We start from the raw sequence: 24,034 nt of genomic DNA, 5'->3' as shown, positions 1-24,034 counted from the left end.
AGAAGGCCGTTATCTGTTTCACAGTGGGATATATTTATGAGGGGTGTGTGTGTGTACCTGCAGTAGAGCAGCTACCAGGTAGAAGGTGACGAAGATGGGGGTCAGAGTGGTGTGACCCCCTCTCAGGGAGTTAATGGTGTAGAGGAAGATGATGTGACCCGGGGCAACCAGGAAGAAGAGAACACGGGCAGATCGAGAGTTCACAGCTGGAGAAGAGAAGGGATAACATGACTGAAGATGGCTTCATGGTGTTTCTGCATTCAGTGAAATACAAACATAGTCCTTTACACATTTGATCCCCTTACAACCACAACATTCAAATTGAATGAAACATTTTATCTGATAGACCAACACAGATGGGATACGGCTTTGGACCTTTGCACATCTACAACTTCTGTATGTATATATTTGACGGTTTTTATATATATATATATATATATATATATAAATAAAAAATGAGTATTCTTCCAGAACAGGAACATTTACGTCCGATGTCAGTAACATGTTACTGACATCGGACCACTTTTTTCAGTAACAAGTAATCTAATGCGTTGCTATTTCAAATCCAGTAGTCAGACTACAGTTACTTATCGAAATCATTTTATGTTACTATTTTCTTTTGTAATTTAATTTAATTTCCTCTACGTGTCTTGGGGAGTGACCACCGTTTCCATGTGACAGCATCAGCAGCGACAGAAACAAAAACAATAGAGAGAGATGCGCATTTTGTTGCTGTAAAAACAGGAACTATTTGGAGTTTCGCTTGCCAAGTCCGATTATTATAAGCAGCTTTGGGCTTGTTTTTTCTAAAGTCACTTGAAGATTTGATGAGTCGCGGGCTGCGCATAAACTTCAGAATTTGTCTGACATCCAGTTAGTTTTAATCAGACTCTCCCTGTCCATCATCTCCTGGCTGATCCGTCCCGCTGTGTTTTTGTTAATATCAAGTTAATATATTTGCTGTGAATTACCTCGAGCTTCGCGTTGCGCTCCAGAAAACTGCAAACATCGAGACTAATATGAACACTAATAATAATCACAATAATCGTGAAAACAGCCACAAATGAACGTGTCTGTAAAATTGTGCCACTAAACGCCATTATAATTATTAATATTAAAAGAAGTGTCACAAGTCTGTGCAGCGGGACATCTGGGCCGTAACGCAGAACCTGGACGCCGGGGCGGGTTAAAATCCTATTTATAGTTTTCCAGTCAATACTGGAACACACAAAAACACACAAATTGCTAAAGTTTTTTTGTACTGTTGCAACCTTTAAACAATCTCCCCTTCAGTTCAACCTTATAACTGGAGATACATTGTTGATGTTACCATTATAAAATAATTTGCAATTAATTAAGTTTTGGCAAAGCTCAATGTAATTTTCAAAGTTATTTTCCAAATCAAGTAATCAGTAATCTAACTAAGTTACGTTTCAAGGGGTAATCAGTAATCCGATTAAAGTTACTTTTTCAAAGTAACTATGCCGTCACTGTCCCCACAGCATGTGATACCAACTCCATGTTACACTGCAGGGATTGTGTGCTCAAGTTCTCTGCCACACAAAGTTTCCAGCATGAAGGCTAAAAAGCTCAGCTTTGGTCTCATCTGACCAGAGAGCTTTCTTCTGAGTGTTTTCTATGATGACATGCTGACAGGATAATTCAGAACCGTTTAATTTAATATTTTGTAGTAAATAATACAAAGAAAATTACCCTGAACACATTTTACAATGTTATATCATACAGAAAAAGGCTAAAGGTACCTCACAGATTTCAAAATTAAAGAAAAAATATAAATCACAGGTTAGCTGGTTCTTAATGATGATGCAGATACTCATTCCTTTAATGTTTTCTTGCAATCTTTCTTTCCTGGAGCATCTGAACAAATGTTTTAATAGTTCACTGTATGACAACTCCCCTTAGTGGTGATATGAAAACTACGGATGAAGTGCTTCACTGAAAAAGTGAGTGAGATATTATACAGTAAATACTTTTTCATGGTTAATAAAAGCAGCACTGGATATGATGAACCTGCTGCATAGTGCATGCGTCCTGATTGGTCATCTATGGTGAAAGGTGTGTACAGAAAACCGCGGAGCGCTGCCTTGTTACTTACTGGAGCCGAAAAAGGAAGAGCAGGGTGTGGGACACTTCCTGGGCGCCAGGTTGGGGTCCCCCAGGGGCAGCCCGTTCATGTGGAGATAGGTGGAGATCCGACTGGCCTGAACTGCCACCAGGTTGCCTCCTACACCTGCTCCACGTCAACACACCCACACCCACACACACGCACACAGGGGAGTGAGCCGTTTCACATAGTAGAGAGGTCTTTACTGCATGTCTTCTTTGTTTGTCTCCATTGCCTTACCGTTGATGACTGGAGTGAAAACAGCCATGCCAGCGAAATTTGGGTCGCTAACAGTCTTGTCAAGGATCAGACCTCCAACACTGAAAGAAAATGGAAAAGAAAGATGAGTTTTTATGTACCTGTTGTTATATCACCCAGTTTAGATCAATGGAATCACACTGTAGTGCCTACCTGCTGATGGCCATGGCGATGATGACAGGTTCCCAGCCTGAATAGAGGACTTCTCTGGTAGCTGGGATCTTCCTGGCTATCAGGACCCACAAAGGACACATCGCCACAAACACCGCACACACCAGCGGGTTGGCGTAGTCATTGTACTCTGAATGGGAGGAGACACATTGATCTTCAAGACCAGGCAGCTGATACTATTTTTTTTTACCATTTCTTTGTTTAGTTTCCTAGCTAAATATTTAGCATTGAGTTAAATATTTAGAGTTATAACAAATTTTTTAGTTTGCTAATAAAATATTTACCTTATTTAGCTTGGTGACTAAATGTTTAGTTTGGAGCTAAATATTTGTTTAACTATATATTCAGTTTTATGCTAACTAAATACTTTGCTTTGTTTTTAGTTCACTAACCAAATTTTGTTAGTTTGGAGCTAAAATATTTATTTTGCTAAAAAATATTTACATGGAGCTAAATATTTATTTTTCTAACTAAATATTCAGTTTTACTAGCCAAATATTTAGTTTGCTAACAAAAATTTTAATTTGGAGCTCAATATTTAGCTTAATTATTAAATATTTAAATTGAAACTGTGACATTTATAACTGAATGAAAGCATGACTGAAAAATGAACCTCCATTGTCTTTTTCTTATGGTAGATTAAATGAGCCAAATTATTGCTCCTAATTGTTGTCATTTTTACAAATGGCACTCCATGAAAAACATCTCTTCCTCGCAATTCTGCACAAATTTATGTAAATCACCTAAAATATCAAAAATACATTGAAATTTGTGATATAAACACAAGTGCAAATACTTTTGCATCTTCGGTGATGCAGTGTTACTCCTCTGACACCGCAGGAGACTCCAAAGCCTAAAAAAAACCCCTACAAAAAACACAACATCCGAGTAGACAAGAGTCCCAGACACCAGCTGTGTTTGTGTATCTGAGCAAAAAATATCCAAAATATGCTCAGCAGAGCAGCCCAATGCAGCGCTTAAAGGGAGTGAGCTTGTTTTTTGGGACAGTCTCTGACAGATCCAAGACTTACAGGATTACAGTACGCTCTGTGGGTCTGTCTGTTAGTGTGTTTGTGCGTCTGCGGTGTGGAAACTGGAGCTCTGGAGCTGGGTGTGTCGCCGGCCAAGTCGCCGCCACAGTGCTGACGGCGAACTGTGGAGATTCTCACCCAAAAACACAGCAAGATTAGGCGTGGGAGGGCTTTCATCCTTATTTACCCCACACAGGCAGGAGCAGAGCCACATTTTACACAAGCTGCACACGCTGCTGCACCCTGTCGCTTCCTCACTGAAAGCCGTTTGGAAAGCTGTGCTTTAATGAGGATTTCTGTCTTTAAATGCCACCTGGCAGTTGGCTCTATCAGTGGTGGAAGGATTCATCTAAGCCGGAAATTGCAACAAACTAAATGACTATGAGAAAGAATAAATCCCTGCTGTTTCATAACGTGTGCTGCTTTAAAAGCCACAAAATACAAAACTGTTGAATTAATAAAGCCATAGTTTCATCATTGTGGATTGACAATGCCAAGTAAGAAAGAAACACACATTTGATTGTGGGTGTAAATTTCTGCTGCTCACATGGCCGACACGTTCTGCCGCTCAACAGACTAAACCAAGACTGAGCTATTTAACCGAAATAACAGGAAATTCTCACAAAGGAGTCAAATCGGCTCTTTAAAAAATAAAAATTCTTAACCACCTGGTAAACATGGTGGTGATAGTATCATGCAGGATTTTTTGCATGTAGCTTCAGCTATTGCACCTGGTAACTATGTCTGAAATCTGGCTGTAGTGATGGACTCAGACCTGAACCCTCAGAGACACATAGAGACAGTTACAAAGTCAGCCTTCTATCACATAATGAGCATTCCCAGGATCAGAGGACTAATGTACAATCGAATTATAGAGAGAAATCGAGCTCAATGGGTGAAAATCCAGATGGAGTACCAAAGGGAAATGAGAAATAAGTGGAATTGCGTAGAAAGGCAATGGTTAGGCCACAATAAAGCAAACTTAGACACACAATTCATATTATTGACATTCTTTAAAGCTGTAAAATCTTTGCAGCTTGGGAGAGGAATATCTTTAATCATTAGAAAGTCAAAATTAATTAATTTCTCATCAGTGATGAGAGATTCATTAATTTCACACTCTCTGTGACAGAGTTTCTGTCACAGAGAGTGCTTACATGAAGCAGGCAGACTTTAACTGTGACATTATTTACAGGTAAGGTGTGTAGCGCGTGTTACCTAGCTTCTTGTAGAGCCCTGTTGAGATGCCTGCCAGCAGGGACAAGGTAATCAGGTCTCCGAGGCTAGCGGCGATGGGTGTGGCCACGTTGTCTGGGTTGATGCCGACTTTTCTCGACGCAACAATCACGCCGATCATGATGAGACCTGTGGAGTTTAGAGTTCGACCAGTCAGAGCCAGGAAGACATTACTTTTTAGCTCCCCAACCAACCAACCAACCAATCAAAGGTTTGTGTCAAACAGACAATACAACTAACATGAACAACCAATATACTCCAACAGATAATAAACATGCCATCATTATGATCCTTGGTGGCAACGGTCGCAAAGAAGTGCCAGCAATAACTGTCTTAGGAGAGAGAACTGTCTTTTCCATCACTGTAGAAGCATGTTGGATTCCTCTTCTTTGCAAAATTGTTTCTATTTAGCAACATTGTAGGGTAATTTCTACCCCTGGATTCATGTTTGAAAAAACATGAATCCAGGGGTAGAAATTAGCACCCGCCACAGGCCAAATGCGGGTAAAAGTATGAAGTGGCGTGTTGACAATTTAATCAGAAAAAAAAAGAAGCTACATTCAGTTTGAACTTCTGTCCAGGGGAAGACCGACTGTCTGGAGTCCAGACTGATGTACACAATGTCCATGTCTGGCGGCCCTACGCTGTCATAATGTAACAAAAAAATTATATTAAATCTAATTTGTATCGACCGCGACAGCCCATTGGTTGATTTTATTGACGGACATTGGGCTTATCCAATGAAATCCCTCAGTCCTCTTTAGCCCTCCTCTCCCCTCTAAGTTTATAAATAGCGCCATTTCAGCTAACCGGAGTCCGAGAAAATGAGCGGATACGAGACGGGCGGGTCAGAAAAACTATGACAAAAGCTAAAAAGTGCATTAGCCCATTCAGAAAAATGCGTCAAACTAACCGATAAATTTACCACACAAACTCTGACCGCTGGAACAGATTCAGTAGCGGACAAGGAGAGGGAATTAGCGATTCAGGGGCTTTATTATCGTCGGAGGAGGATGATGAGAGAGACGTGACCAGGGACAGATTGAGGAAGAGTTCAGATTAGCTGCTGCTGCCCGGTAAGGAGTGAAAATGTTCATAAAGAAAAAGTTTCATGCATGTAGGAAGGCAGGTGTGTGTGAGGGGGAAGCTAACACTAAGCTCCAGGTGTCAGAAAAACTCTGGAGTAACACAAGAATGATGACGGGATTAATAATGAGCACGTTCATTATTAATGACATGATAATGACTATATGTAACTAAAATTATATTTTAGTAATAATTGTTCATTTCAATAGAAAACATAACACATAGGGCAACACCCTATGTATGTTTTTGATGGGAGAATAACTTTACAACATGATGTACAGCTTATAAAAAGCGGATTTTACACAACGCTGCCCATTTAACAAAGCATCAGTTTAAGGGATCACAGATTAATTCACCTTTTTTATTTTCACATTTTCCCCTCAGTAGACTGGCTTGTTTTACAGCTGCAATTCACAAAATGTTCAAACACATCAGAAGGGAATAAAGATCTAAAATGAGTTTCAGTGTCAGAAAGATCTACAATTTCACAAGACCACCCTTCGAAGCATTTACCTTCATCAGTGTTTTTCTGACATGCTCAAGGTTCAAACAGAAGCTTCCCTGAGGAACTATAACTGTCTAATTCTCTTGGCAGGGACAGAAAGAGCGACAATAAGCCTGACTGGTCTGACGACACAGCTTTCACACAGTAAACACAACGAGCAGGTTCCCGTGCGGCGAGCGTACCCAGGAGTAGCGATGCGATGAAGGCAGTGGCCATGCTGGAGGCACACAGCAGCACTGCATGGCCCAGCTGGAACTGTCCCTCTGGGAGCCAGCCAAAGATTACAGCAGCTATGGAAGCCAGGAACCCCACAACTGTGGCCTGGACCTGCATGCAAACACACACACACACATTAAAATGGCTCATATAGATTTCATTTCAGCTAACATTTAAAGTGCAGATGCACGAGACTATCCCGTTTCATTGGAGAAGCTTTCAATCAATCAACGTGAACCCAGCAGAGTTGAACCCATACAATACTCACAACTATGCAATTACCACAACTAGTGGGCAAAAAATACATTTGTTTTTTTTTTAAATCAGCAGCTGTGAGAGAACACAAGCCCTGTCAGATTTCACCTCCTTGAAGCGTGTTGAGGTTACGCTCCAAGGGTTCCAGGAAACATGACGGACATTTAAATATTACATAATCATAAGCTGCATCATGTGGCAGCAGAGTGAAGAGCACTTCACAGAAACCAAAACTAGAGACCCTATTTATTTTGTTATTATAGGCCAGCCTCCAGAAGCAGATTTCTAGGGTGTTACTGTGCTCTCTTTATCCTCCTCCTTTGCCTCCTCTATTCTTTTCTCCTTCTGTCCCTTTTAACTTTTCGTCCCATCTTTACCCCTTTTTTTATCCCCTTTCTTTTCCATCTCCATTGCACTTGAAATAAACCCAAAGCAATTTCTAAAAATCTCAAGTGAAGCATTAGAGGGAAAGCTGCAATGCTCCACTCAGGAAAGTAAATATGCTGAACGGGAAAAAAAAAAACGAAAAAGAGGTTAGCCTAGAAATAACTTACTTAGAAATATCATCAAGTTGAAATGAGTTACATAAAATTATTATCTTGCGATAACACCGCTTGCTTTATTTGATAATGCCTCAATGATATATTTATTCAAGATAAAGTTTGTTTTCTGACTTCAATGTTTACATTGTACCAAGGATTGCGATGGAGACAACCGGTTCTTACTCACACCATGCTGTTACAGCAACAAATGTTCCTCAACCCCCCACCCCAAGTGCCACAATTGTCCTTTACTTTGACACGTAAACATGCTTTAACCTTAAGTTCTGGTAGTACGGTTACAGGAATTTCTCTACAGGACACTGAACCTCGGTCCCAGTCTGAACCTGAAACCTCTAACAGGTTTTCTTCCAGTTTTTGCTCCAGAAAAGATTCCCAGCGGAATGATGGTGCCATCATCCTATTTCACCATGTAGATGTTGTGATCATGATGAGATACAGTGTGAGCTATTTTGAAATATTTCCTCCGCACATAACGGAGGAAATATATACGGGTCCTGTATCTGGAACCAGAAAGTCAAATTTTGGTCTTGAATAATCATGACACCTTGTTTCATGTTTGCTTTGTCCCTATATGTCTTGTAGCGAACTACAAACTTAATCTTCTAAGCCTTTTTTTCTCAAGCATGAGTTTTTTTCTTGCCACTTATACCTTCACAGAGCAGCTGTATTTAAGACAATATTGACAATGTTTACTAGGTAGGAAAAGACTAACAGCCACTGCTTGCACAGGATTGTTTCAAATATCACAGTAAAGGATGCTGACACACCACAGTTTTTGAAAATATTGTATTAATTCTCTTAAATTTTGAACTATTTTGTGTTGCGCAAGAAAAACATCCTATAAAATACATTTACAGTTTCATGATTGCAAGTTGACAAAATAAAAAAAAAAAAAAAACAACTTAAAGTGATATGAGTACTTTTGGAAAGCAATGTAAGTCACCATGTCATTTTGAAAAAAAAGAACTGCGTATAATAATGTCTATTTTATCCAAATAGGCATTATATGGGCTATTTGCGTATAATGTCACTGGTTCTATTGGGAAGTTAACAACCTGTGGTCAGTCACCCCTGAAAAGTCAGGTGGATGTAAGTAAACCCACTATATAGAACATACGTCCTGTATCATGAGGTTAAGCACATCGTTGCTACATTTACCTGGATGAGGGCCAAGTTCCCTACGATCATCTTCCACATGTCCTTGGCTGTGTCCATCTGACCAATATTAGCCTGAAAAGGAGAAAGACACAGAGCTTATTATCTTTTCCACAAGGGATCTTTGGCAGTGTTCGTGTGTGTGGGGGGGTGTTCGTGTGCGTGTGTGTTGTTGGGTGGTTTACAGCTAGCACAAGCTGCTGATCCCATGAGAACAATAAAGTGTCAGTAGTCATGACAAAGACGCTCTGATCTGATCCCCCATCCTGATGCCGTCTCCACTTATCTCATCTCTTTTTTTCAAACAAACACACACACTGATGGTCTCAAGTGTCAAGTGGCCGTGGCCACAGTGGTCCACTGTGTGTTCAGAGAGCAATGATCCAAACGCCGTCCACAGTGAGAGGATACAAACAGACGGCCTGCTCTTCCATCCTGACCTCTCGCTTACAGATACACAGGAAGGGGAAAGGGGTGGAGAGCGATGGGGAGTTCTGGAACTATGAGAACTAGTTGTGAACTCATCCACAACCTACACACACGTTTCACTAAATGTTAGATTAAACACCAAACTGGGATTTTTATCTGGTAGAACATGACAAAGTAGAGAATCGGCTGATTCACGTTATATGTGGGCCGGTCACAATAACAAATTTTGCTTGGCGAAAGTCCCAGAAATTATCACGATAAACTTTAACATTGTTGTAGCTTGCCCTCTACAAGATGCATTAACTTTAATTTTATACAACACCCCACACTGGAAATGGAAGACATTTTAAATATTCAACATAAAACACAACAATCAAAAACAATAAATCAAAAGGAACTTAAAAACCAAACACGACCAAGACAATAAATATAATGATTGACGAAGTCTCTGTAAACAAAATTGTCCTTCAAAAAGGACAAGAAACATTAATCATGAGAAAGGAGATTTCTTCATTCCATTCCAATTTTGAATTTATCATCCGATTAACTGAATAACTGCTTAGCTTACTGATTTATTGTATAAATGACTGGAAGCAGTATATAAATATTAATCAAGATTGGAATGCCTATCGTACTTCAAAGATTTGAAACTAATAATCAAAGATAAATTGTCAAAATACCAGTGGAAACATGCAGAAGACGTGTAGCTAATTATGTAGCTATTATAACAAGGTAAGCTGTACCATTGTCTCCTTAGCAACAGCACACATTCAGCTGTGTGTGACTTCATCAGTTCAGTTGTTGCTTAGCTACAGACAGTGTGTATGCTTATTATGTTTCAGCAGTTTCTCAGCTGGTATACCAGAAAAAACAAAAAGTTGTTGGAAAGGGATACTAGCACACTGCAAAACATAAAATCTTACCAAGTCCAATTTCTAGTGTCAATATCCTAGTACACTTGAAACAACACTAAACTAACATACTAGTAACTTTTCAGCAAGATATAAGAGCTATTGACAGTTTTCCCATTGTATAACATGGGAAGAAAAGTGTCTTGTTTTCTTTTTTTTACATTTTGAGAAGGGAATGGGAATGCAGTGGGACTCTTTTGCAAGACCTCCTCTTGCCAAAGATGATCAGTAAAAATGTTTTTTTTAGAAGTAGCATAGCATCTATGTTACAACTAATTGTTGGAGTGACACCATTCTCACCAGAATCGTGATGTTCTTCTCAAAAATTAGAGAAAAAACCTTAAATCATGACCATTTGTTACCCAAATGAACAGCTAAGTGAGTGTAGGGAGGGGAGACAAGGAATTTTGGTGGAGTTTACAAAAGAACCTTAAAGTCAGGATTAGAAACAACAAGGAGGCGACAGCAGAGCAATAAAAGAGATGTGAGGTCAGGGGATGAAGAATGTTTCAAGTGGAGGAAGGTCTAGAGACAGCGGCACTGGAACACATTCTCCAGGTGGTTCAAAAGGTTCAGGAACACGCTCAGCATCTCCCCCTGCTGCCCCCTTGGCTAACAGATCATTGACCTGTAGCTTTCTGCTCATGTAGGTCTGTTAGACTCTTCACTGCCTGTTAAACCTTAAACTGACCCACAAGAAGATATGAGTGCTGTGGAAGATATCCTGCCTTGTTGCAGTACCATATCATTTGGACAAATGTAGCGACGCTATGAGAATGCTCTTTAATGTCTGCAGTGTTTTTAACATCATTCAGCCGCTTTCCAGAAACTTCACAAGGCATAGGTGGAGACCTGGACTATCACCAGCATGCGAAACCTTAAAAGGGTCTTCTAACTTAACTTTATTTGAACTTTTTCCTTATTATAAGAAAGATATAGAATATCTAGAGTTTCTTCTGAGGGGCTGTTTAGGACAAAAACTCTCACACACATGCCTACAAACTCATACACACACACACACACACACACACACACACCCACAAGACTAAAGTTGTACATATACACTATTAAAATATCACACACACATACATACATATCGTTTAAAGTAAACAGACATACTAGACTGAATGAGATGTCAGAAATGTATGTGTGTGTGAACTAATACTAGACTGAATGAATTACAATACATGTATAAGAGGTGTTACGGAAGAGGCAGGGCATGATTTGGAGATCGCATCAGGGGTAAAAAAAATTTGTTGTAGGGTATATCACTGTAAGAGGAGGTGGTATACAAAGCATTTCACACTTTTTAAATTGGATTTGTAGAAAATAACAATCGCATCCTTCTTTTTCCTCATCCAAACCTGGCTGTGCTTATTTTAGTCTACCACATCAAATCCTCCCTAATTAAACATTACCTCACCATTTACTATTGTAAACTGAAATATTTGAAAAGATGTGAATACTTTTGCAAAGCATTGCATATGATGGGCTTTTCAACACTGCACCGCCCTATTAACAAGATCATGGACACAAAAAGCACAAGATCATATGTCACGGAGGTGTCATGGAGGTGTCGTCACAGTAGTTTCACACCAAAACAACCAAGAACGTCATCTATGTGAGTCGGTGTTGGATAAAGACGTGGACTGAGGTGCACAGCCGTCACTTACAGGCCACACACACTGCCTCAGGCACTGATAAGAAGCTCCAGGCTGGACAGATAAAAGTGGAGGCTGTTTGGATGAGCATGAACTACGTGTACTATGCCACAGTCTGCCCAAATCTACTGTCTCAAGATCACAGAAGAGGACTTGGCTGAGAATTTAGCAAAGGGGGAAAAAAAAGGTAAACAAGTTTTTGAGCAGACAGATTTCACCAGAAGCAAAGTGTGGCTTTACATGGTGATGATGTGATTTCTCGAAGATTTTAGACACTGGGACATGGACAATCTTTCACTGAAGAAGGACTCGTTTCTGAAACACAAGCCAAAAGTCATGACTTACATTTCAGGCCTTGCTTCACAAAAGTATTCACACGCTATAAACTTCTCTCATATTCTTTTGTGTTAGAACCACGAGCTTTATGTGACAGAACAACACAAAACACAACATGTTTGTGAAGTAGAAGATATTTTGCAAGTAAATAGAATCCACCTGTGTGGTTTAAATCCTGCTCTTCAACAAAGCCTCAGAGGTTTGCTAGAGAACATCAGTCACCAAGGAACACAGAATGCAGGACAGAATTATAGCTCTAAGACATTTAAAATAGGGTTAGTTTAGGAAAGAAGATCATGTTTTCCCCTGACGAGATGCTGCCCTGGGCAGTTGCCCAAGGTGGCCGTATCAGAAATAGCCACTTCTTAATCTAATTAAGAAACTGAGGCAAAACTTAAAAGCTGCTGTTTACAGAGGCTCTCCGTCCAATCTTATTGAGCTATTGTATTGAAAAAATATCAGCCAAAATTTTTTATCTGGGTATGTGTAAAGTTGGTTGAGACGTAAGCGCTCACTATGTTTTTAAGTTTTATTTGTAAAAATTTGAAAAGAAACATTCATGTACCAGTGGCAGCCAGATGTGGATGGAAAAAACTAATCTAAACATAATCTAAAAACATTATTAAAAAAACTGTATAATCAGTCAAGTCTGTTTTCAAAAATAGTGTATCTTAAATATAATCTGAATTATACAACATTTCCACCAACTGACTCTGAAGCTAATCAAGTGTGGTTGGCAGGGAAAACAAACATTTGGCCAATCAGCATCACTGACTTCAGTTTCTTTGTGGTGCTTGGAGTTTTACCCCTGCCTTAGAAGATGCTGGAGATTTTTGGGTTGCTATGGTGATAAAGTTGATGATGGCAACAACGGTAGTCAAGGCGAAGTTAGACTAAATGGTGTCTGTCTACTGTATTATGAAGCTTGTGTTCACTTGCTAGTCTTGCTGGCAAATACTTGTAGTAATACTTTTAAAAGTTAGTTTTACTAACTTTTACTACAAGTAGGAAGGAATAAAAACGCAAAGTCAGTATTTTTTCCTTGCAAAATGTTTTTGGTAAAAACATGCATCTTTTTTCTCTTCTTTCTGCTGATTTATAACATAAAATCCTAAATGCAATATTTCAAAGTTTCTGCAGTGCTAATGTGACAAAGTGTATGGATGTGAAAAGTCTTCCAAGGCATTGTATTTCCATTAAAATAATTAACATATCAAAAGAAAAAAAGAGATCAAAAGAGAATCAAATTAAAGGAACTAATAAAAGGAAATATGTACTCCAAGAGTCAGCCACTAATAGGGATTACATTATTTCCAGTAATAAGCACATTATGAAACTTGCAGTGGTCTTAATCTGCTCATAATGAGAGGTGGCATGGAAAAAAGTGTGGTCCTGCTGGGCCCCAGCCAGCAAAGAGGGTCCAGTCAGGCTTCAGCATAACCCACAGACTGGCTGAGTTTGGTGAAATATTCATGAAATGCTGCAGTAAGTGTTAGCATGTTGGTAAAACCAACCATGTTGGTATCTGCACTTTACCTGGTGTTACGTCAGTCTGCATTTCCCCATCAATATGTGTTTCTGCTACTGCTCTGCACTGCCCAGGCAGCAAAACATGTTCATGCTCATTACAAGCTCGCTACTGTCAAGGTAGTGTTCATCACATGAATCGATATATGCACAATTTTTTCAGATAAATGGTAAGATAATTTTGCTAAAGTGGCATGGGTTTGTTGAGGCCAGGCGAATGAGGAGAAATATGTTTTACAGTGGGAAACCATAACGTTAGTAAGCTTAACGAAATCTTGAGTCTAAGGGTGTTTTCACACCTGAAGGTCCAGTAGATTCAGTTTAGCTGGAGATCAAATTTGTAGCATTTGCTACATTTTCACTTACTGCAGTTCGCATTCACACTGCACTGTGTCAAACCAAGCAAACCTTTCGAAAAACCTGTTCACTCTCTCGTCTGTGGTGGCACTGCACCAAGAACCTCTGAAGAAAATGACACAAAAACCTCTGAAAAAGACACTGAGCACAACTTCCTTCCTCAGTAAATGCAAATAAGAATAGGAGTGACATCAGAGTTTAGCGGTTGTAGGATTTCTCTGTCTTTGGCAAAAGACCACAAGACGTTTCCCCCACTAATGCTACTCTTGCATGTTTGTTTTGGTTGTATTTACCCAGAATGCTATGCGCTACAGCTTTTGCAGCAATCTCCGCTCCACGCTAGTCCTGTTCTGGTGCATTTGAACATCTTTATGTTTTTTTCAATGTTATTTTTTATGTCCATATTAACACCATGACACTTGAAATAAATAAAAAATAATAGTGGTTTTGAATTTGGTTAGTCTATTTCATTTAGAACTGGGCTTGTTCTGTTTGTTACTTTTAGTTTCTGTACAATAAAGCTACTGATCTATCGCTCGATAGACAGGTCAATATAAAAATATCAATCATGTTTTTGTCCCATATTTGTATGACATTAAATGGAGTAAAATACTGAAAAAAACTGAATTAAATCACAACCCAAATATTCCACTTATGCCTATTATGTTGAACAATGATTGGGTCAATTGTGTTGAGTGAAAAATGAAATCAGATCAAGACGGTCCCCAATCGTACGTCTGACTCATCCTTTTTCCATTGCAACCCTTTTTTATAATATGGTCATTCGACTATAGACACAGATGCTGCCACATGTGATTAAACATGTTAGCAACAGAACACAATGCGCTTGCAGTGCTAATCAGCTTCATCGCCTCTTTTCCTCCAGTCAGTGGTAAGAATGTGGGGATTGGTGTACATGCATACAGTGCTATGCTAATTCTCATATATGCTACAGCTGCTATTGGTTAGCCATGCTAAAAGCATATTCCTCATTCAGAACAGAACAAAACAGATTTCCAAAAAAACTTTAGCCTCTTCTATCCATTCTTTTTTTTTGTACCCACTTCCCAGTCATGTTTGGGCTAAATCGGGCACTGTCTCCAGATTCACCAGTCCACTGCATGACCAACATAGAGTCAGTCGTGGGTTTCTGGATTGTGGAAGGAATCAGAGAAAACCCACTCACGCTCAGTGAAAACATAAAAACTCCACCCAACAAAGGCCACGAGTGAGATCTGACCATAGAACCTTCCTGTCAAGATAAGGCACTTAAAACAGCAGCATGTTGTTGTCTATCCCGTAATACTTCTTGTCTTCCTTTAGATAGTCCTCACAAAAAAAGAAAGACATATGATTGACTTGGTACTAATTAAGATATTCAGCGGTGTGGCTTCGAATACCATCACTTATTGTCGTGCAATAAGTGAGACATAAAAAGTTCCAAGCTGTTTCTAGATAATCTACTATTATGATGACAACTCCTGCTAATACTTAGCTACATTTGGTAAAAATGTTTTTTTTTATTGAATAAAGACTCTTTACCAGAACTTCTCTAAAATATGAACTACAATAACATAACTGAATTTAAAACTAGTTAACTTTGCTGTTCATAACCTCTTAATGTAACCAGTTCACCAGATCTGAACTGAACAATGTTCAGTGTTGTCCAGAGCAACACCAGCAAGGCAAACTATGGAAGTCAAATATGAGAAATTTGATTCAGTTTTTTAGCTTGATTCCTACTTTTGAATCTATTTCACTGGTTCAGGTTAAGTTAAAGAATTTTCACAAATGTGAGTAACCGTTATTTGCCCCCCACCCCCAACTTAGCTCAGTCTTGCATAGCAAGACGATGCCGCACAAGATCAGAGACCATGAGGTAAAGAATGCAGTTCATAAAATCTACTTTCTAACAAAGAGGCCACTGACCCAGGAGCAATCAACTTTAATGGTTCTAAAAATGAGGAAATGGGTTACTTCAGGAGAGAAAGTAACCTGGTCAGGTCAACAAATCCAAATATCTGGAGACCCAAATCATTTGAGCGATGATAGGCAGCAGGTTTTGGTTTTTTAGGTTAGCTTTAAGTAACATGTAGTGGAATAAAATATGCTTAGGTCCTTACCGCTGTTGAAAGCCTAGAGGCCAGCGTCATCTCTAAGTTCCCTTTTAGCCCCAACAACGCAGGAACAAGGATGAAGACTTCCGACACCTTTGTGAACACCGTCCAGTGCTGCAAAGACCACAGATATGTACATTTGTTATGACCATGCTGGTTTAAAAGATTCTATTCTTTAAAACAGATTAAATTGATTCAGTTAAGCAAAACATCTGATGAAGCATAAAGTGACTTGAAAAACTGATGAGCTTCTTGAGCCTAACAACCTGATTATAACTTTATCTAACTGTTAAACCATATATTATATTGTAAGCACCAATCAACATTCACAAACCTCAGCACAAAGAATGCAGGCAGTGTGGCCTTTTTTTCTTCATAATATATCCTGTTGCCATGTGTTTCCTAGGGAAGCGAATACACATGAACCCAGCCATACAGATCATGCCATGAAAAACATGATTCTTCAGATGAGGCCAACCATTTTCAGGGCTTCATAGGCAGACAGGGGCTAGCATAGGAATCCTACTGGTCTGCCAATATGTAGCTCAATATGCAATAAAATGTACAATGTAAAACCACTCTGTATTCTGGCACCTTTCCATCAGAACTAGCATTGACTTCTTTTGCAGTTTGAGCTAAAGTCGCTCAGCTAATAGCTACTTTACTAAGCCTACTTGTGAATCAAACAGTACCAGCCATAACCATTATACAGGTTTAGCAGTATTCTTTCATTAACTGGATGTTGATGCAACAAGAGGGTCCTGGGTTTGAATCCCAACCTTGGTACTTTTGGTGGGTCCTCTCCAGTTACTCCAACTTCCTCCCACAGTCCAAAACATGACTGTCAGGTTAACTGGTCTATCTTTAGGTATGAGTGTGTGCGTGCACACATGTATACCCTGTTTGTGTCTGTGTTGCTCTGTGATGAAGTGGTGACCAGTTCATGGTGGAGGAAGTGGAGGTGGTGAACAGACTGTGAAGTTATTGTCAAATCAGGATATAAAACCTGTGATGTCCTCAGCCTTGGTTTAACTTCTGCATAACTATCATCAATGTGAAGTGTGACGTCATTCACAGCAAATACTGCTTTGACATTAACAAAGACACAGCGGGACAGATCATTTGGGAAAGGACGGACAGGGTGACCCTGACTAAAACTACCTGGATGTCAGGCGACATCTGGGGCTTATTATGTGGCTCTTCTTATTTTCAAGCTCAAATGAGCAACTTCACGTTCAAAAACAAGCCATATGATTTAAATTTGCAAGCAACGTTCGAAAAAAACAAGCCCAAAGCCACTTATAAAAATCTTACATGTCAACAGAAACTTAAAATAGCTCCTGTTTTTCCAGCAACAAAATGTGCATCTCTCTGTTGTTTACATCTCTGTTGCTGCTGATGCTGTTGCATAAACAGCGATCACGCAGAGAGGAAATAAAATTAAATTACAAAAGAAAATAGTAACACACAGTAATGCACAGTGATTTGGATATGCAACTTTAATCTGATTATTGGATTTGAAATAGTAATGCGTTAGATTACTCATTACTGAAAAAAGGGGTCCGATTAGAATAGATGTCAGTAACGTGTTACTGATATCACTCCACAGGCATTGTATAAACTTCCTTACATACTCCAAACCTTAGAATGAATTCATATTTTTCTGTATACATTACTCAACTGGATCTTATGGATGAGAAAAAAAGCTACAGACTTGGACAGCTAAATATTAAAGACAGTTTAGTCGTGTTAAGACTGTGAGGATCATAAAGTTTGTCAAGCATGTGTCAAGAAACGTGACTCGGTCTGCTGGCTGGCATTTTAATGAAACCTCTAGCTGATATTACTGGGCCTGACTCTCGATAACCTCCTGCCTGGCTGCAGGCCAGTCCTTCAGAGCTGGGTTGCCTGTAACTCCCTGGGCCTGTCACAGTTGTGCCGGGCTGTTGCCTCTATTAAGGCTTCATGCAGTGATAGCAGGTTTGTAGTCTATTCTGGCCAGAAGGCTGATGCTGATGCCATCGATCTACAGGCAGTAAAAGTGCTTATCTTTGAGGCCAGTCCCATGGGCCTCCTGCACTTACACTCAAGTTTGCTCTAAGCTCAATCCATATTCTGCAAGGCTAGAACAGAAGAGGAAAGGAAAGTCAGACGTCGAGAAGACTTCCTTCTCGAAAAGCTAAACGAAAGTGAAGTACAGTTGCTCTGCACTTCTTGGGGGTTACTCCCAGTAGATGCACATGGCTGATACGTGGTGTTGTCAATGTGTTTGCGTGTGCAGTAGGTGTGGCACCAGATCCTCGGCGTGGTTCAAACCCTTTCGGAGCTGTCGCCAGGCCAAGCTGAGCTCCTTTCCAACAGCCAGCCCCTGGCTTTGGCTCGCTGCCCCCTGTAGACCCAGCAGCCTAGAAGCACTTCTCTCTTCTTTCACAGACGCATGCTCTCAAGCGCTCTCTCAATCTACTTCAGTCTACCTCCCCTATCTCCCTCTTTGACTCCCTCTTTGATATATGTTGTCTTCCCAGAACATTGACTGTAAGCCAAACAAGCTCCTCCCTCAGTTCTAGGAACTGCACTGGACAGACCCAGTACCTCTGTGTAGAGACTTATAGGAGCTCTGGTATGCAACCCCCACGAGGGTCTGGTTACCCAGTTGAGTAACATGACTCCACTTTATTTGTGATCCCTGCACTTGCTGTACTGAGAAGCCAGTCCTGCAATGTGTGCAATTGGTGTGCAATGTGACGGTGTCACCGCATCTCCATCGGCGTCACAGAAAATAAACCGCATGGCGTCTGTGTCGTTTTCCTGTTCCCTGAATTAATGATGGAGTTAAAGTAAACCCTTATGGACAAATATACTCTGTCTTGCAAAATTGTGCCAAACACTAAACCTTCTTCACATTTTGTCATAAAATGTCTCCTTTAAATGATCTGCAATGATATTGCATTTTATTTGGATTTGTTTGGACAAAGTAGCGCTCGATTATTAAGTGGAACAAGAATGATTAGCGTTTTAGTTTTCAAAAATGTTTCACAATTCGAAGTCATAAGTAAAGGATACACTTCTTCAAAAGTCTTTTGAATCCATTAATCAGGGGTGGGCAACCTGAACTTAAAGTTTTGTCACAATATTTTGCGGTACTATTGTGATAATGATAAAAGTGACGATATTACATTTTTAATAGGCAACTGTATGATTGTGACTGTGTGTAAACTCAAATAACGCTCTTGAAATGTTTCAAATATTTTTCAAGTATTTTCACATTTATTGGTGTTTATTGATAATTTCAATGAACAAACAGTGGAGACAATATTAAAAATATTAATCTTTACATGTTTGACGGGTTTTAAACATCATTAATTGGAAAATATTGTGACAAAGAAAAATTTTAATTCTTATCATGATAAAAAATTTACCACGATAAAATATAAACATCATGATAAATGCCCACCCCTATCATATAGGAATCTAAAGACCAATGGAAATGTTGTATTGTCTTTGTGAGCTTAGTTTATTTTATAAAGAAGATTTTGTGTAAATTTCTATATAATCTCTAGACGTAGAAAACAGGCACAAACATGAAAAATATACATGATACTCGCAAAAATCACACTGCTTTTTTCCCCTTTCATTTTACTTTGTTTGGGCCTAGCTCATCAAATTCCAAATAAAATACATTTAAATCTGTAACTGTAACAATGAAATGTGAAAAAAGTGCATAAAAACACTATATCATGTCTGAAGGTCAACGTTATGCAACACTGTGATCAGGTGCAAAAGAATGGCATCACACATGGACAATTATTTTTGATAAAGAACAACTGTTCAGCTTGTGAGAAAAAGTGAGGTGGGAAAATTTGAAAGCAATTATTGGAGTGGCAATATTTGCAAATTCAGGTACAGCGGACCCCTTGTCTTGTACAAAACCACCAAAGTGAGCTTTAAACTGTTCCACAAGATTAAAGCTTCACATTTGAAATGTTTGCATCACAGATGTAGAGAAATTTGAAGTGATCTGTTCAATCTAACAAATAGAAAACAGGCAGCACATCAGTTTAGAAAGGATTCATTGGAACCATTAACAGAGTAAAAGATTAGCCTGAATTAGGGACATCAGACTAATCCTTCCAGTCTCAGTGACTCATATCCTAAACAAGAAGCGGTCATAGATACCAGCAGGATTTCATAACCAAGAGCTCAGGTAATGTTAATAACACCAAAATTTCAGGCCAATCTGAACTACACAGTCAGGATCATGCACCGTTTGAATAACCAGGCAGGTTCACACAACTGCATCATCATCCTTTCAGTTTCTCTAAACAACCCTGAGGCCAACTGTTGGTCAGATGGTTTACTATGGAAGAATTAAACCCACATTCTGGTTTCCTGTTGACTGCCGAGTGAAAACCAGATAAGTGGATGTGGTTGGACCAAAATAATGGGAAGCAAAGGGCTGGCCAGCGTCCTTCGCAAAGTAGGATTTCATGTTTGCTGGTGCTTTTATTTTTAGATTGTTGTTTTTGAGGCTTTACTGGTCTTGGGGTTTTTATGGCTACAAAACCAAACTCCACACTTTACAGCCAAAGACAGACGACTAGACAGATGACCACGACAATATGTCAAACCGTTTGGTTCAACCTTTCTTTTTTTCTTTAATTTTTGTACAATAATAATTGTGACTGAAATTTATTCATTTAACCATGCCACCTAGTATCCACAGGAAAGCTACTGTTAGATGACTTTTGCCCAACTGAACCGGTCGACTCTGGAGTCAGAAGTTTGTAGCCCAGACACAAAGAAACAGACAGTTTTAGGTCATGTCGCTGCCAGGCCACTGAACAAAACTATGCAGAAGTCTCCTCTTCTATACCAGAGAGGGTTGTTCTTTTGGGGCCAACCTTCAGTGGGAATGAGGCCAGAGGTACTCTGGATGGTCATAGCAACCAAGGCCACATATAAAAGAAGCCTGACACAAAAAAGAACTACATACTCATCTGTGTATCAAAGCTTAAATCACTATAGTCTGTCAATGAAAATGAATGAACTTGACATTTCTGTGGCTTCCGTTTAAGTTCACTATAATTCCTAAGAAGTGCTGTCTGACCAAACCAGTGAGACAGAGACTTAGAGATAGACATTCACCCTCCACCAAGGGCAGGCAGGATTAGCTGAGTTAGCGTTTCATAGCGTCTTGAGGAAGGAATTAGGCAGTGAGGCGATCTGCTGCTTGATGCTCAGGAGAACTCACTGGGATGGTTGCTTTAGTTGTTTTCAGCCTCACTGGAAAACTCAGAACAAACACTAGTTGCAGGACTGCCTGCAGGAAAAAGTGTGACAAAGTAGTCAAAAACGACACAACATTCTTTGTGAGTTCTTTCTGAAATTCCAACAGCATGGTGCCTATGCTGAAGCAGCATGAAAACTCTTTTTTTTGCCCTCGAATCTCCGCATTCCTGGTTAAGTGAGTATACCTCACCACACGATAATGGAGGCCCTGACACCCACACTGTACTTTGCTTTCCCTCAGATTCTAGCTTTGTTGCACTGTGCTGCCATTTCAGGTGCTCAAAGAGAGTAAACTTTATTGCCCTGTCCCCCTTCATCCCCCACCCTCCTCTTTGTGCTAAGTCTCTGAGGGTCCACCATGTTGCCATCAGTATGCGTGTACACAATGTACTGGTCTCCTGGCAGGCTGACACCTCCAGCTTTTCTGCATTACAAGCTAACTTTTTACCAAAAAAATGACCTGTCACAATGACTTTGACCTGTGCAGGAAAATTGAAACATATCAAACAGAAAGAGCCCAAGTAATGCTTGAATCACACTTTTTCAAAGACATTTCTGGTTAAAAAAATATGTTTTTTGAGAGAAACTGATTGGATCTAGCTCCAACTGCCTACCCCAATAAAAACACCTTCCCAGCGCATCTAACTGCAAACTAAAGATTGTGTGATGGGTCATTAAAACACTTTTTTTACCAGCATGGTCAAGTCCTGGAGAAAAGACTACATGGGCGTAAAGCAGAAAAAGGTTATGTAAATACCCAAGCATCTCCTAAAGAGGGACATTAGATAAACCAGCAAGCGCAATGACTGATGCATGCCTCAATAAGCCAGGTGATTATAATGTTCCACTGACAATCCCTTCTCATTGTGTGTCTAGGTGTGTATTGTCTACTTTAAAAAGACAATGGTTACAAAAGATGTCCATCAACTTAAGCTAGGGTAGTTGCATCCAGTCTAACTTGATATAGTTAGAATGTAAAAATAGATTTTCTATCATCTACTATAATTCAGTGATCAGATTAAACTGTTTTAATCAATATACTTCCAAGCTTAAACATGCATCCATTTTGTATGCCCTCTTATACTTATTGGGTTACAGCTGCTGTTGCCTATTTCCAATAGTAAGTGGATGAAAGACTTAGTATATCCTGGGCTAGCCACTAGTAAAACACTTGTCAACACAGAGAAAAACACTACAGATAACCACACACTCTCACACTTAAGGACTATTCAAATCCTGGCAGCTTAGAGTGGCCAACTAGCCAAACATACATGATCTGGACTGGTGGTAAAAAGCTACAGTATCTGGAAAGAGACCGCATGCAAGGAGAACACAATCTGGTCTTTTACCTAGTGCAAAAACAAATTCTAATTCATTTTAGGATGATAACCTTTTTGATTATAGTGTGGCAGTGTAACTTACTTGGACAATGTCTAGCAACATTCCTGCTGCCACCGTTCCGAAGCCAGCCAGCAGAAAGGGAAAAACCACTTGAAGACCGATGGAAATGGAGGTCTCCTTGAGCGGCGCTGGTGGCTCAGGGCTCTGATTGATGCTGTTGTCGTCACTCTCGTTGCTCTGGCTTGCGTTCTCCAGGAGAGCATCCTCCTCTCGTTGGCCTTTGGCGTTGGCCCGGCAGTCTAATGCCACCACGATCTCTGACCTCTCCTCGTTTTCCCCGGTCTCACCGATCCTTTCCGTGAAAGACGTGACCTCGGTGAGCTCGAACTCGCCTCCAGTTTGTGGGCTCATCTCTTCTGGGCCTCTGGTGAGGATCAGCGGGTGGACAGAGCAGTTAGAATTGAGGAAGGTTGGGGTCAGGGGACCTCCCTCCTTCTTCATCTCAATGTCCCCCGAGGACATCTCGATGTCAGGGAGCTTATCTTGTTCTTTTGACCAAAGTACCATGCGGAGGCCTTAGACAGACAGTGCACTCAGCAAGAAAATGTAAGCGTGCCTTAGGCTAATATTTGGGGGAAGGTCAGACTGGAACTTATTGCTTGGTCTGGTTTTGCACCTGATCTGTCCAGTTGATTTATCCCATTAAATAGGCTAACAGGGACTATGGGTGGTTACTAAAGATTTAGAGAAAATCGATCTATTGATAAAGACGTCCAGCAAGGTACATGCAGCCGTGCTTCTGCAGAGCCCGTGTTCCTGTCGGTGCTTCGGAAGCAGAACCAGTATGTTCTCCATTCACTGCAAGGTGCTAGGGGTGGGCCGGCAAAAGAAAAGGCATCATGGTTCAAAACAAAAGAGAAAAGAAAACAGTAGACTCGGGAATTCACTGCTTAACCCCCCACCAGTCCAGAACAAGCTGAAGAAACACTGAAGAAGCCTGATTTCTGCAGAGACTGATCAATGTGGGGTCCTGCTCGGAGCACCAGCCTGGAAATGTCTCCTTTTACGCCACGTGATAGCTGGAAGCCTTTCAAAGAGGATATTTTAAGATCTTCTGTACAAGAATCAAATTACCAGCTGCGGAAAAGCACCTCCCAAACCAGAGTTGCCAGTCACCTGTGGGAAAGAACATATCCATCAATTATTTAGTACTCAAAGAAACATTGTTGGTATTTCAGATTTCTTTTTCAAAGTCATGAGCCTAATCCCTTACAATAATTACACTGAGTCGCATAATAGAGTCCAATCAAAACATAATTATAAGAATAGAAACAAAAGTGACAAGGTTGCAGCAAGTTCAAGCAGTTGCTTTGATGGAAGCATTGTGTAGGACATGGAATTTCTGGTAGTTCAGGTTTTGATCTCTGGTATTCTGGGATTGTTGCGTTGAGACTAAACCAGTTAC

At 40.0% G+C, this 24,034-nt stretch overlaps 1 protein-coding gene across 1 annotated transcript in view; it reads right to left on the bottom strand.

Moving 5' to 3' along the window:
- Window positions 1–24,034, bottom strand: part of LOC102227159 (solute carrier family 41 member 1) — a 32,388-nt gene that overhangs the window by 5,441 nt on the left and 2,913 nt on the right. The window contains exons 2-10 of the mRNA XM_005799061.3: window positions 22,651–23,745; window positions 15,946–16,053; window positions 8,605–8,676; window positions 6,595–6,739; window positions 4,804–4,950; window positions 2,537–2,684; window positions 2,366–2,445; window positions 2,117–2,251; window positions 58–206 (exon numbers count right to left, since the gene is read on the bottom strand). Coding sequence (XP_005799118.1) covers window positions 58–206; window positions 2,117–2,251; window positions 2,366–2,445; window positions 2,537–2,684; window positions 4,804–4,950; window positions 6,595–6,739; window positions 8,605–8,676; window positions 15,946–16,053; window positions 22,651–23,136 — 1,470 coding nt within the window. The 5' untranslated portion in view covers window positions 23,137–23,745. The remainder of the gene's footprint in view (window positions 1–57; window positions 207–2,116; window positions 2,252–2,365; window positions 2,446–2,536; window positions 2,685–4,803; window positions 4,951–6,594; window positions 6,740–8,604; window positions 8,677–15,945; window positions 16,054–22,650; window positions 23,746–24,034) is intronic.

This window comes from Xiphophorus maculatus, chromosome 20, assembly GCF_002775205.1.
Source record: "Xiphophorus maculatus strain JP 163 A chromosome 20, X_maculatus-5.0-male, whole genome shotgun sequence".
In the NCBI taxonomy this organism is placed as follows: Eukaryota; Metazoa; Chordata; class Actinopteri; order Cyprinodontiformes; family Poeciliidae; genus Xiphophorus; species Xiphophorus maculatus.
The sequence above is the reverse complement of the archived record's forward strand: the minus strand, read 5'-3'. Positions and strand labels throughout refer to the sequence as shown.